The sequence below is a fragment of the Podarcis pityusensis genome (assembly GCF_964106645.2).
Source record: "Podarcis pityusensis genome assembly, chromosome: 10".
Taxonomy (NCBI): domain Eukaryota; kingdom Metazoa; phylum Chordata; class Lepidosauria; order Squamata; family Lacertidae; genus Podarcis; species Podarcis pityusensis.
The window spans coordinates 32,873,978-32,888,734 of NC_138035.1; the positions used below are offsets into that span (position 1 = coordinate 32,873,978).

General features: G+C 43.1%; 1 protein-coding gene and 1 long non-coding RNA gene across 5 annotated transcripts in view; one reads left to right on the forward strand and one right to left on the reverse strand.

Annotated features, from left to right (window-relative positions):
- The window catches only part of SEPTIN3 (septin 3), a 24,893-nt gene extending 13,673 nt beyond the window's left edge, over nt 1-11,220 (forward strand). For 3 of the 4 annotated variants that reach the window (XM_080971891.1, XM_080971892.1, XM_080971893.1), the window contains 8 exons: nt 600-728; nt 2,199-2,280; nt 2,937-3,074; nt 3,623-3,740; nt 3,860-3,955; nt 4,876-4,975; nt 6,555-6,606; nt 6,870-11,220. In XM_080971891.1, coding sequence (XP_080828017.1) covers nt 600-728; nt 2,199-2,280; nt 2,937-3,074; nt 3,623-3,740; nt 3,860-3,955; nt 4,876-4,975; nt 6,555-6,606; nt 6,870-7,005 — 851 coding nt within the window. In that variant the 3' untranslated portion in view covers nt 7,006-11,220. The remainder of the gene's footprint in view (nt 1-599; nt 729-2,198; nt 2,281-2,936; nt 3,075-3,622; nt 3,741-3,859; nt 3,956-4,875; nt 4,976-6,554; nt 6,607-6,869) is intronic. The other variant, XM_080971890.1, reaches the window with a different exon arrangement.
- Nucleotides 10,226-14,560, reverse strand: LOC308457777. The gene is made up of 2 exons (XR_013977107.1): nt 14,359-14,560; nt 10,226-12,880 (listed from the first exon to the last, which is right to left on the reverse strand). It is a non-coding gene; the product is annotated as an uncharacterized lncRNA (long non-coding RNA).
- Nucleotides 14,561-14,757: the final 197 nt, after the last annotated feature.

Here is a 14,757-nt window from a genome sequence, read left to right on the forward strand (position 1 = left end):
GACATGTGTAAATTGGGAGTTGCTTTTAGAAGATAAGCTTCCATTAACCTCAATACAGTGGTACCTCGGTTTCCGAACATAATCCGTTCCGGGAGGCTGTTCGGGTTTTGAAACATTCGAAAACCGAGGCTCAAAGGGCTGTCTGCAAATTTAATTAAGAAAATTGAGAAACACTCAGTGGAAGCCGTTCAACTTCTGAGGCGCGTTTGAAAATGGAAGCATTTACTTCTGGATTTTCGGTGCTTGAGTTCCGAAACATTCGTCAACAGAGACGTTCAAAAACCGAGGTACCACTTTACTACCACTGTTTAACAACATGAGCCACGACCTGAGACAAACATGGCCTGTGCACAATCTGCATGCCTGCCTTGCCACATCTACCGTCACAAGAGCATCTCAAGGAAAACCTTCATTTCATTGGGAATGACTGCTTGTGCTCCCCATTGTCTGCTGATAGCCAAGCTGGGAAGCCATCGTCCTGATGAGCTCTTACTTTTACACCAGCCAGTGCCTTCTCAGCTCCCAGCAGCTGGGCTACAAATGGTTCTGCTGACTGGCTTAAAAAGGCTGTGGCGAATCCTGTATGCTTCTTTTAACAGGCCAGAGTGGACTGGGCAAATCCACACTTGTGAACACCCTCTTCAAATCCCAAGTCAGTCGCAAGTCTTCAGGCTGGAGCCGCGAGGAGAAGATCCCTAAGACAGTGGAAATCAAGGCCATTGGTCATGGTAAAATTGCCTAACATTTACATCAAATAGAGTTTTCAGGAGAGGGAAAGTAGACCTGGGGTGTTCCAGGAAGTAAAGCCCAGGCTGGCAGAGGCCCAGGAGACCTCCATATGTTGCAAAGGACTTGTCTGAATGACACCTGAAGGATCAGTCTGGTCCAGTGCACAGTCCAGTGTGCCATCCCTGCCTGTACCATCTCCAGGAATCTCTGTGGGGATGGCCTGACATGCATAGCCCAAAACTGCATGGCCAAGTCATAGATTTTAACTGGCTGATCAACCGTTCAATGTTGGCTGTGATGTGACTGCATTGGGATATGCTGTCCCTGTATGGATGACTGGGAATGGCAGAGGCAGAGAATGCATATTGCCTTCATGTGATGAAGCCCTTTCAGTTGTTGTCTGAATTAGTCCAGAGTTGCTACAGTGAGAGTGTCCATACGGTGACAGAATATGTGGACGCTCACTCGGACTAGCTTGAGGTTCAGTTAGAGTGTCCATGTGTTTTACAGAGGACAGTCTAAGAAGTGCTTTAAAAGACAGTCAACTCTTTGGAAGTGTATAAGATTTGATGAGATGTCTGGTCCAAGTCCAGTTTAAGGATGAAAGCTATAGGAAGAAAGAGCAGGCTGCCATGGAGTTGTCCAGCAGCAGTGAGCACTTGGGAAGCACACTGAGCAGGCACATAGGTCTCCTGGTTAGAGTCTCCCTCCTATGATGAGATGCAGTGTATTGTGTTTATTTCTAAATTTGCACCTGTACATATAAATTAGCACATGCCAATTGCATGAAAACGGTGTCCTCTTTTAGTAATAGGCCACCCTGGAATCAATAGGCCACCCTAGGCTCAATGTGTCTAACCTCTTGGACTTGAGGATATGTCCTTCTGGACAAAGACATGCCCCAAATTAAAGATCCACTTATAGGGCTTATTCACACTTACCTTTTGCCCTGGTCTCTCCAGGCACAGGTCTGTGCTTTAAAGCTCTGTGTCCGAGTACCCTTTTTTGGCCCTGGAGCTTTCCATGCAAAACCAGCTCTTTATAGCTGAAGTACAACAAATGGCAATTTGGGTTTTCCAGAAAAAGAGTTCTCAGAGATGCAGCTTCAAACATGGACCATGACTACAAAGAGGAGTGGAAAGGAAAGTGTGGATAAGCCCATGCTGGAAAGTTGCCATACAGAAACAGGCCTCTGTTTGGATCCAAATTTATAGGGTTTCCCCCCCTCTGTCGTCTATTGGGGATTGTTGCAAAGGGTCCAAGCACTGTTGTGCTCCCCTTCCACCATCCAGCTAGATCTTGTAATGTCCTAGACAAGGAGCTTTATTTCTACAAGGGCCACATAGATCTATGTGTTCAAAAAGAGCCTCTCCTTTCCTCACTCAGTACCATGTAAAGGCCTTTATGCTATCATCTCTATAAAAAGTGTTCAGTTTTGGAGGAAGATAACGGTAACATTTCTCCCCCAGTTATTGAAGAAGGTGGTGTCAAAATGAAGCTCACAGTTATTGACACCCCTGGATTTGGTGACCAGATCAACAATGAAAACTGGTGAGTGTTTTGTTCCTTTGCTGATTCTCAGTCTCCTCCCTACTTTCTTTCTCCTGCATGAATTAGCATAACTAGATGAAGGGAGCAGGACTTAAGATGGGTAGATATTTTTTTTTTTTGCTCTGAGGCAGACTCCTGTCCAGTGTTATTAGTGCCCAAGAACCCAAGATAGTCTGCACCATAGGGATGGTGGTGTTACAATATTTACCAGTCAAGTGCCCGCTGTGATGCTTAATACACAAGGATAAAAATAAGCTACAAAAACAGACCTTGGGCCACATTAAGGGCTTATGTTGCTCAGCAGTTCCCCTAGGTGACATTAGGACCCACTAGTGGGGCTGCAGGAACCCTGATTGTTGCCAAAGTGGGGAAGAGTAGGGAAAGCAAGGATCTTCCAAAACCAAGTTTATATTGAAGGATCCTCTTCAAGGCTTGGACTCACTGGCAGAGGAAGGGGGATGCAGGGGGTGCGGTCCGCCCCGGGTGTCATCCCTGAGGGGGGTGACATCACACACACACCCCGGGATGCTCTCCACGGGTGGCACCCCCATGGGATGCTGACCGCCCTGACCCCCTTGGACTACTGACATTGCAATCTAGTTTCCTTGAATATGAGATAAAGGTATGTCTACCTCTTTTCTCCCTGACCCTCCTAGCTGGGAGCCCATTGAGAAATATATTAATGAGCAGTATGAGAAGTTCCTGAAGGAGGAGGTCAATATTGCAAGAAAGAAACGGATCCCAGACACGAGAGTCCACTGTTGCCTCTACTTTATCTCCCCCACAGGTCACTCGTATGTATCTCATCTGTTCTGGTGCATGCCCATAAGACCGGGAGGGAAGGGGAGTGGGAGGGCCCTGGGGTGCTAAGTGAACAAAACAGGGATCTCCACAAGCTACCTGGCACCATGTGCAGGGTGCACAAGTCTCCCCTGACAAGCCACACATCAAACCGAGGTAATGATGGGGTAGCCATGGGGCTGCACAGTCCTAATAGTAACTGGTATCTTGTGGTAACTGGTACCAGTAACTGGTATTTTGTGCCATAATGAGAGTGTGCTATGTCGGACGTCCCTCTAATGTTATTGATGAAAATGGAGTTCCAGAAAAGAACATAATTGGCACGATGAACTCCCATGAACCTATATTATTAGGTTCACACATGCATAGAGATCCAGAGCTATAGATGAGAAAGACTCTAGTTCATTTCCCCCTTTCTAACCTAGAAACAGAATAAAAACAGGAAGGGGTTTAATTTTGTGTATGCTAGGAGAAAGACAATATGCTCTTCTTTGTTAAAGATAGTGGTGGTCTCTTAATAGTCTTTTTTCCTGGACTGTAGCTTAAGACCTTTGGATATGGAATTCATGAAGCACTTGAGCAAAGTAGTCAACATCATCCCAGTTATCGCCAAGGCAGACACCATGACTCTGGAGGAGAAGATTGAGTTCAAACAGAGGGTAAGTATCTTGGGAAACATCCAGTAAAAAACACAAGCACGCAGTCTTTTAAGTGTTGTGCCAGGAATACTCTCTCTTACATAGCTTTGAATTTTATTTTATTTTATTTTTCTTCCCAGGTCCGCAAGGAACTGGAAATCAATGGCATCGAATTTTACCCCCAAAAGGAGTTTGATGAGGACCTTGAAGATAAGACAGAGAATGACAAAATCAGGGTAGGATGCTTATGATTGTGGAGTAGATTTTCTTGTTGGAGATGCTGAGGTAACTTGAGTCCAGTGTTTTCTTCTTGGTCCTCACCATGCTTAATGTGAGTTGGATGTAGTAAAAGTTGGCTGTAAACGTTACAGCCACTATGGAAGCATAAGAAATGGATACTTCCAACCTTATAACTGTATACATTTATATTTTGTAGTTCCTGAGGTGAGAATTAAGCGCTTTTGAGGACTTACTTAAAAGTTATTGTGGGGTTCCTGTCCTCACAAATGTTTGTTTCCTATAAGTTTCCTATAAGTTTACATGGGACTTACTTCTGAGTAAAAGTAAAGGTAAAGGGACCCCTGACCATTAGGTACAGTCGTGACCGACTCTGAGGTTGCAGCACTCATCTCACTTTACTGGCCGAGGGAGCCGGCATACAGCTTCCGGGTCATGTGGTCAGCATGACTAAGCCGCTTCTGGTGAACCAGAGCAGCAAATGGAAACGCCGTTTACCTTCCCATCGGAGCAGTACCTATTTATCTACTTGCACTTTGACGTGCTTTCGAACTGCTAGGTTGGCAGGAGCAGGGACCGAGCAATGGGAGCTCACCCCATCGCGGGGATTCGAACCGCCGACCTTCTGATCGGCAAGTCCTAGGCTCTGTGGTTTAACCCACAGTGCCACCCGCATCCCTTCCTTCTGTGTAAACTTGCTTTAAATTTCATTGTAAAGGTGTCAACAGTCTAAAGAATTGGAATGCTGAAAAGGGTATAGCGGGAAGGGCCAGCATGCATGTCTGCTAGGCATGGGGGTTGGTAACTGGGACAGAATCAAGTATGTAGCAAGCTGGGGAGGAAACACAAGAAAGGAAAACAAGCAATTGTCCATACGTGTCACGCAGAGAAGCAAAGTCATTTCATTGGATATTTTCAGCAGGAAAGTATGCCATTTGCTGTGGTGGGCAGTGACAAGGAATATCAAGTGAACGGGAAAAGGGTCCTGGGGAGGAAGACACCCTGGGGAGTCATCGAAGGTAAGCTGATGCTGATCCTACAGTTTCTGGCAGTTGCATTTTTAGATTGCCAATAGGTTGTAGAAGCTAAAATGGCAAGGTCAACATTCCCGGCAGGTAGCCTCAGTATGGTGCAGCGAGTGTTTCTGGTAGAGATGTCTTGCTTTGTTGCCATTTGTGCTCCCTGGAATTATCAGTCACCATTTCTTTCTCCTTCAACAGAAACTGTTTGCCAGTAATGATCTGAATGAATAAACAATGGATATGTTTATCAGAGTTGCCCATGATGGCCCAGTTTGCACATAACACCAAACCACGGCTTAGTGCACTCCTCTCTCAGTTCTCCTCCTGGGGCTAATACATGGTTTGCCTTTGTATTATGTCCAAACCTGAGCACCTGGCTTGTCTCCCTCTGAAAAACCATGAGCAGTAAATCAAGAACAAACCTTGGCTACAGCTTGTGGTTTGTCTGGAGCAAAACCAACCAGGTTTGGAAGGGAAAGGTAAACAATAAGCCAAAGAATGGCTTAGCTTGGGTAGTGTTGTGACAGCAGGACTGGGGGAGGAAATCAGCAGCTATAATCTTCATTGCAAGAACCCACCTGCTTGTTTGTTTGCACTAAGCCATTGCTTGGTTTAGGATTAACTGAGTTAGCACACAAAATGAATGGGCGACAAATACTTTCAAGGCTGGGCTAATCTGGTAATGCATAAAGGTACCTAGAAAGATTGTAGACAATTCTTATTTGAGATTGTCAAAGAAAGGCTTTATAGGTGTCCTACTGGATATGATTTAGACAGCCTGCCTTCAGGTCAGCGGTGATGGGACTCAGCTATACCGCTGCAAATACAGTGGTACCTTGGGTTACATACGCTTCAGGTTACACACTCCACTAAGCCAGAAATAGTGCTTCAGGTTAAGAACTTTGCTTCACGATAAGAACAGAAATCGTGCTCCGGCGGCGCAGCGGGAGGCCCCTTTAGCTAAAGTGGTGCTTCAGGTTAAGAACAGTTTCAGGTTAAGAACGAACCTCCGGATTGAATTAAGCACTTAACCCGAGGTACCACTGTAAAACGTTTTAAATGTGTTGTAAAGTGCAATATACAAATGTGACACTAGATGGCAACAGTGAGCCATGCCAAATTCAATGTATTTTTCAAAACATTTTTAAAAAGCATTTTCACAGTGTTTTTTTATATGTGTAGATTCCACCATAGGGGCTGGTATAAGCAGGTGTGGAGTACTGGAAAAGTATAATGAAATTGCTGTGAATTGTTTCACCTAATTCACTAGTTTGCTTAGACCAGGCATAGGCAAACTCGGCCCTCCAGATGTTTTGAGACTACAACTCCCATCATCCCTAGCTAACAGGACCAGTGGTCAAGGACGATGGGAAGTGTAGTCCCAAAACATCTGGAGGGCTGAGTTTGCCCATGCCTGCCTTAGACCAAATGGGAGAGCCTGAAAAACAACAAGCAAGCCACTTTTATTAGTGCTGCTTCAGGTGGAAGCTGGCCTTGATGGATTTCTCTGAGTTCTGTAATACTGTACCAGAACCACGGTTCAAGGCATGATTAATGTATTTCCCTTTATTTACAGTGGAAAATCTCAGTCACTGTGAATTTGCTCTACTTCGAGACTTTCTCATTAGGTGAGTCCACTGGTTGTTAAAAGGTGCTGCTTATTGAATCAAAAATGAATTTCTGGTGAGATCTAAATTGGAATAGAAATGTGAGGTGTTTATGCTAGAACGGATGATTGTGCTGCAGCTCCAAGAAAGCCTTAAAAAAAAAAAGGACTTTAAAGCCATTTAAATCGGGGCCTAAGGGCAACAATGACTGCTCCTATACTTACATAATAGATTCCCCGGTATTTTTTTCCCTGTATTCTCTGTCTTTTTCTCCTACTCCTTAGGACCCACCTTCAAGATCTAAAAGAAGTAACGCACAACATCCACTATGAGACTTACAGGGCTAAACGACTGAATGACAATGGGGGACTCCCCCCAGTGACCGTAGAAACAGAAGAAAACCATGAAAGCAACCTGTGAAGGACCCATCAAGTTATCTGCCATCTCCGAATTATAACCACTACTACCACCCCATCCCTTGATTTGAATTCAAGCCTCTCTTTGAAGCATGTGGAATATCCTTTGTGTGTGCATACTGGGGAAGAACCCCAACTTCACCCAAATGTCCCCATCTATTATTATTATTATTATTAATTATTATTATTTGAATTTTGTATTTTGCACAGCAGACTCTAGTCTTCCGTTGTATTCCCAGATTCAATTGTGCATCCTGATTGTGGGGAAAGTTGAAGGAATTCTGGAAGTGGTGCAATCTCTGGGGGTCACGAGAAATACCTCCAAGGGAGATAATGAGATCAATGAGAGGATGTTGTACGCACTGTGGTGGAAACAGAGAGCCATATTTTGGATGCGAGTTTCACAGGTCTGGAAGAGACTGGGTTGCTCTGCAGCTGTGATAGATGGTTTGTGTCATAGGCTCAGTTCTCAGCATGGAAGCAGGAAAAATGGACTCAGACTAGATCTCGCTGACACAGTTATGTGAATTAAGGTGCAGTGAAATAAACGGGAGGGAATCTTTTGCCAAGTAAATGTGTTTCAATGTGCCAGTGTAAGAAAAAAGACAAAAAGACAGGATTTTGGCCATTTTGGCCCATACCGATGGGAGGCAAAGTTGTTGAGTGAAAAACAAGAGTGGAGATTTGATTTGGGAGTATTAGTTTTCTTGGTGTAGGAGGGGGGGAGCATTAATAGTGAGGAACTGCTTTCAAACTACGCTTTAAACATTTTTGTTAAAGTTCAAGGCCACCCTTGTCACCATTGCATATCTGATATCTTGATTCTGACTAGCTCTCAGATTTATAATAATCCCCTTTGGATTGTTGCAGCAGCTGAAAACACCAAGAATGCAACATGTTCCAATTGTGCCTTTCCACTCTCTGACCTACTGATGAGAAGACAGCTTTCTGCAAAGCAGAGAGCCCCTTATGCTGGGAGGATTCCCCTCCCAAAGAAGATGTCTCCCCATCCATTGCATACTGAGAGGTCAAACAGCATGAAGAGGCTACTTGGGCAGAACACACTTGTCCTTGATTCCATAGCATGGCATTCTTAACCTGACTTTGCTCTCTATAGGCTTTCCTTGGGTGGTCTAGGAATCAGCTTGATTGCAGGTATGCTGCCAATTATATATCTTTAGATATGTAATTTGGTAGCACCATCCAAATTCTGAGAATCACAGCCTTTGTTTTTGATACAAGAGCAAGTGCCTAGGTTTCACGATGGTGGAGGGGGGAAATTTGTTAAGATGTTAATGCATCTGCAGAAGGCTGAGAAAGCAGAAGTGGCTTGTGTGGTACTTCTGGTGGTCAGGAGGACTTACATTGACCTGTGCAGGCCCCAGACTGTCCCTGCTCCATCCTGTTTTTGTTATTTTGTACTGTCTCTCAAAGTGCCAGAAGTACTATATCTCAAAGTGCCGGAAATACCTAACTCCTTTTCAGATGTTAATTCATAAACCTGTATTCAAATTCAAAGGATCTTTATGCCCAATATAATTTAGTAAAAAAAAAATCCCATGCCTCATATTTCTCCCAATTGGAACCAAGCCAGCTAACAATAGCAGAAGATACAACACAAAATGGGGACATAGGAAGCCACTGGTCCACCTAGTTCAGTACTGGCTACTTGACTGCAGCTCACCAAAGTTTCAGACAAGACTCTGAGCTATATCCAGTCCTCACTGTAGATTATGTCACAGAAATGTAAATGGAACAAGCTCTGTCACCAGCTCTATGTAATCCACAGCTTGGTAGTCACAATTCTAACAGGAAACTCACCTAAAAATCAGTTTTTTTACAGTATTTCCTAAATCCTAAAGATTCAGGCACTGGAGGTGTTTCCTTCAGAGTTCTATAGAATCACAGCGAGAGCTCCAGGCAACTGCATATTTTTCTTGGTTTTAAAAATGGATGATATGCCATTTGGAATAGACCATTGTCAAATATCCTGAACCAGCAGGAAGAGAAACATGGAGGGAGGTACTCTGCAAGCTATTATAGCTAAGCTTTAGAAAGTTGAGTGGCTAGCCCCAATGTAACCACCAAAATCTGGTCAAGCAGGGAAATGAGGGGCGTATGTGATTTTGTTGCTGCTGCAAGGGATGTTGCTTTTTGGAAATTTGGAGAGGACAGCATAAATAAGGTCCCATAACTTCTTTGAGCCTTATCACCTGTTTCTGATGGTGTCGAAATCCAGCCTATGAAAGAGCAGGGATGGTAAATGCTCCAAAGCCCTTCCAAATAGATTTTCTGCCACAGGGACCCAGATCCTGTTGCTGACATACTGTACCTCAAGGCCCACAGACCAGGTAGAACATCCTTTTGGAGCCTTGCAACATCAAAGGTGGGCTCTTATAGCAATATGCATTTAAAACAACAATTGATTAAAGAAGAAACATTTTGACCACTTAGCATTATTATTCTGTCTACTAGCCCAGCTTATTGGTCCCTTGCTATTTAATCATTCTCCATTACTCAAAACATAAAACATATAGTAACCATGCTACTTGCACATTCATTTCAATAGACATAAGTGCTTATTAGCAGAGAATATTTTACTGAAATCCACTCAAACATGAGGATAGCAACTGCTGTCTAAGTTGATGCAGTGGTGATATAAGATGATAATGTAAAAACTTTACTGTATGAGCCAAAAGACCCTGGTCTCGTTCAGGCCAGTTTCAAAGTTAACTAATTACTGTATTTTACAACTTTGCCACAGCACCAGAACTTTAGGACTTAGGGACAAATGATCTCATTCTTCAATACGGGCAGAATATCTGTTTGTCTTCAGTGCAGGCCCAGTCAATGAAATCCAGGTTTGCCTGAAGTTGAGGCAGGCCTTCCAATTTATTTCTGTGCATAAAATCTTCCTTTATCTAGCTTAGTCACTGAGAGGCCAGTGAGACTAGCAGGTTATAAATATGCCTAACCCTTGCATAGCTGAAGTCAAAGATGAATTGAGCTTACTGGTTTTAGCCTAGTCCTGAGAGGATTTTTGGAAACCTTTTGTGGTTTTCTGTAGCACAGCAATAATAATTGCATGGCATTTTTGATGAACAGAGGTAAAATCATTGGAGTCCTCTATGGTTTTACGCCAGTGCAGGGGTCTTTTGGAAGATTGTTTGATAAAGGTTGTTGCAGCATTGTGGTAGTTAGAACTGTAAGTTTTTTAAAAAAACAAACAAACACATATTAGATGCTGTAATATAACGGAACCATGTGAGACGAAGTTGGGTAGTGGAATAACAGATAAAGACTTGGAGGAGAATTGATCTGCATGTGAAGGGTTGTATCCAGTGCTTTTTTTCTTTAAAAAAAATGTTTAGGGGTACTCTCATTTTGCTACTCATATTGAAATACTGCCCCTCAATGAGGCCAAACTTAGATTCACAAAATGTTTAGAGGTATGTGTACCCCTGCATACCCCCAGAAAAAAAGCACTGGTTGTATTGGAGATTTATGACTGCATTGTGCCAGTGGTTAGGCTTCTGTATCTGTGTGGAGGCCTCTTCAATATCATGTTGGTCTGTCAACATACATCAGAATCACCAGACATGGCACGGCATCTCTGGTAGTGTTGCTTTTGTCCATCTACAGTATATAAGCTCTGTTTAGCTTTGTTGGTCTCTGGGCAGAGGAAGCCTAGCGATCCTGCTGCCCTTTAACCTGCCTTAGCCTGACCCTGGCCTATTGTGTAAGGAAAGCCCCAGCCATGGTGCTTGAATCCAGGCATATCAGCTGTTCTCTGCTCACATGCAAGCGGATGGTTGCATCCAATTCCGCCTGACCTTCCTTTTATCTCACTTGTAATCAGACCACAATGCTGCTTATTTGTGAATCCTGTTTCTGTCAAGATTTTCCTCTACACTTCTGGTGGCAAACTTGTCTAGGCAAGCATCAGCAGCCTTTTCTACATTTTTCATTGTTGAACTATGCTCATCATGTCCATCTCAGCAAGCCACAGCCCATTAATGGTACATCAAGGCCATTTCACAGCCAGCAGTTTCTTTCCAGCCTTGCATTTGATCTACACCTAGGACTGGTGCACATGGTACAGCTACTACCTGGGAACCACCAGAATGTTGCTTTAAGTGAAATGGAAAGTTAGTTTTTCAGGATTTCTCCAGAGGCAAAATGGAACATCTAGAATGTATGTGGCACTGTATGTATAAATGAAATGAATGGGTTGCTTCCTACAGACTCACAATCTAAAAGGGGGGGGGGGCTCATCCAGACTTGTGCTTGCCCCATGCCTAAATAGCCCAGGCCTGAGCAGTTCTCCACTTGTCCCATGCTTCCTAGCCATGGGCCCGAGTGGTTTTGCCCTTGCCGAACTGCTTTCCCCTGGAAAATCTGCCTTTAGCAACAAAGCAGAGCCAACGTGAGTCTGAAGAAAACCTGATTGATGTTTACTGTGATTCAGTGGTAAGGATCAGGTTTTCCCAGGTGAAAGCAGCAGGGCAAGGGCAATTCTGGATGAGTCCAGGGAGAGATGGAGAGAGGGGAGGAGGAAGGGAAAGGGTCATTTATGTCCAGTGAGTCACTGTATGGATTGTTATATTTCCCCATTCTGCTACACAGCTTTTCTTTTCTTTTTTGCGCCTTTTGCATTGTGGGGAAAACTGACCAATCCATGTGGTGAAAGCTGTCACAAAGGGCAACTTAAAGCAGGTCCATCTCCATGTGGCAGCTGTAACATGGGCATTGCTTGTAGTCAAGGCTGCTGGAAGCCATGAATGTTTATCCATTTAAGCTATTTTTATTTCAAGCATAGTGGCTAAACTTCCAGAGTGGTAGCTTCATCCTAAATCTACATCTTCAGACATTGATGCTACTGTCTGATGAGGGTTTGGTGCACTTGACTACCCAGTCAAAGGGAAATTATTTTCACTCAAGATTTAGCTGCTGTGACTATAGGGCTATATTTTACTTTGAACATGGGACCAATAGGTGTGAGGAATGCAGATTTGTTTTCCTTGGTGGAGGAATTGTGGTCTGAGAACTCCAGATCCAAGTTTTAATGGTTTTAATTTCTGTTGAACAATTTCTGCCTGCATCAATCTAAACGGTAAAATATTGTTCGTTACTTTGCTGCATAGCAAGATTAACGTTATAGTTTCACCCTCAGGCTGAGCTGAGCAGGTCCATTTATTTTAAGAAAATTTCCATTTATATTATAGCAAATCTAAATTTACATGTTATAGTAAATGCTGTCCATAAAAGGAAAATGCAGAGATATGCGCACACTCCTTGTCAATATGGATCTTTGCTTTTCTAGCTGAGAATGCTACGGTGTTCATAGCCTTTTGCTGCAGCTAGTGGTATTTACTAATATGAAATTATCTTTTGCTCCATTCCAATCTGCCCAGATCAAATGCCACCCAAGACACACAAACTCCCTACAAAGCACTCTGCTGACTATGACTACAGTACTACTACTGCTACTGTTATAAATGTAATAAGAAAGCAAATTCCCCATAGTAATATTTTGGCTTCCCTCTTTTTGAGGTTCTTTAACGTTACATGTGGATCTAGACAACAAGGCCATAAAAGAGACACAGGTGCAGAGAAAAAGATATCAGTGGAATCCTACTGTAGTCTCTGAAAATCCTACATTGTCATTGTGCAAACTGAGATGTACCTAAAGTATTTTGGAAATCTAGATCCTCTTGCAAGCAAGTTCATGGATAATTGTAGATTACACTAAGATTCTTTTCTTCTTCTTCTGGCAGAGAAACTAATACAAGCATGGTAAATGAACGTAGCCTAGATTCTCCTGGTGCCTCTAGCTTATGGAAGTATCATAATGAAGTCCTCTTGTCATCTGTCCAGTCCTGGTTGAGATAAATGACAAAAAGACACATACCAGTGATGTAAATGTTGCTAGACTTAACTTTCTGTGTTCTATTGTTGGATTAAAGAAAACGTTCTTTGAACAACTGGTTTATTTGCTTAGTTTTCCTTACACACACACACACACACACACACACAATCACTCCATTTGGGTCCAAGTTGGTACACATGACACCTACTTTCAGCATTATTGTGTCACATATATTATAACCCTACAACAATGGGCTGGAACTTTCCCAGCTTGGAGAAGAACAAGAAAAGGGGGGAAAGGCACCAGTCCCTGGTGCCACTCCTCTCGGCTGGCTTAGCCCTCCAAGCCTCGGGCAAGTGGTCCCTGCTGCCCACCCCCACGGCACAGGCCTGGTTGTGTGAGAGTTGATAATATTTTATGAAATAATCCTAGTCCTTTGAGAGTACATTTCCAGATAAAATACTGTTCAAAGCCATCCTAGATGTGCTTGTTGCCCTCATAATATTTGTAAGTAGATTTTGTCATTTACTCTAAGCCATAGTCTTCAACCTTTTCAGACTCACAACCCACCATTAGCCCAAATATGCATTTGGGGATTCACTTTTCCCTGCCTCTTGTATATAATTTGTATTGCAGTAATATTACTGTTTGCAGCCCACCTTGTCTTTGGTCCCAGTTCACCAATGAAAGACTAATGAACAAACTATAAATTAGCAGAACGCCTGCTGTATGGCTGAAGTTATAACACACTTTTTACGTTAAGGAACCCAAGGTTGCATGACTATGTCTTTAACATGCACTATGAATGCAACATAGTTGTATTAAAAATAGTCTTGATTCAAAGGTAATATTAATATCATACAGTCACAGCTGTCCTTGTGAATTGAACTCTATGTATATTTCCAAAGGGCTCCACATCTGACATTTACTGTAAAGCTACTGTTTCCATCCCGAACAAAGTGGACTTCTAAAATCACAATTTGTGGTTTTGTGGTTTTTTACCATTTACATAAGAGACTTGCCGCATCAGACCCATCAAGTCCAGCTTCCTTTTTACCACAGTGGTCTACCAGCTGTCTCCAGGAAGCCTACAAGCAACCTAACATCTGTAGGCATGAGAGGAGATGGGATATGAAACAAGGTTTTGTGATTGGGGTACAGGGGGTGGAACAGTCACTACTTTTTGGAGCCAAGTACAGCTATAAGAGCATAGTACAACTGTTTTAAGGTATTGTGCCATATTCTTAAATATGATATAGCAATATGTCAAACTGTTTATAGGACTATAGCAACAAGTTAAATGCAAACAGAAAGAGAGAAGGGTAAGAAAAACAAGCCTTGAGCATTTAAAAAAATGTTATAGAACCACAGTTATCAAGAGGTTCCAGAAGGGCAGTAGTGTTAGTCTGCAGCAAAAAACAATACAATCATGCAGCACCTTAAAAACCAATACATGTATTATGGCTGTAATAAGTTTGGGTTCAGTACCTTGAGACAAGATTTAACATAGTGAAGTTTATTAGCTGCTACAACAACTAGGAAATGTATGTGAATCATTACAATGGCTGGTGGCACAGCTTTGGCAGACTAGAGTCCTCTTCCTCAGAGGTATGAAGCGTATAGAGTGCGCACTAGATGGAGGAAATGTAATCCCTGCGGTGAGATGGAAACGCAATGCAAAATAATAATAATAATAATAGTCTGTATCCCCCCCCGCACCCATTTCGTTTTCCTCTGACTTCACTGTTGACACCCCACTTCCACACGTTGCTCGGAATCGCAGGTAGGCGAGAGGTGAGGTGGGTTGGCTGTTGCGTCCATACCCCGCTTTGCCGGCTTCTCACAGCAAAGGACTCTTTCGCAGAACAGAAGCCTAGAATGGTATTT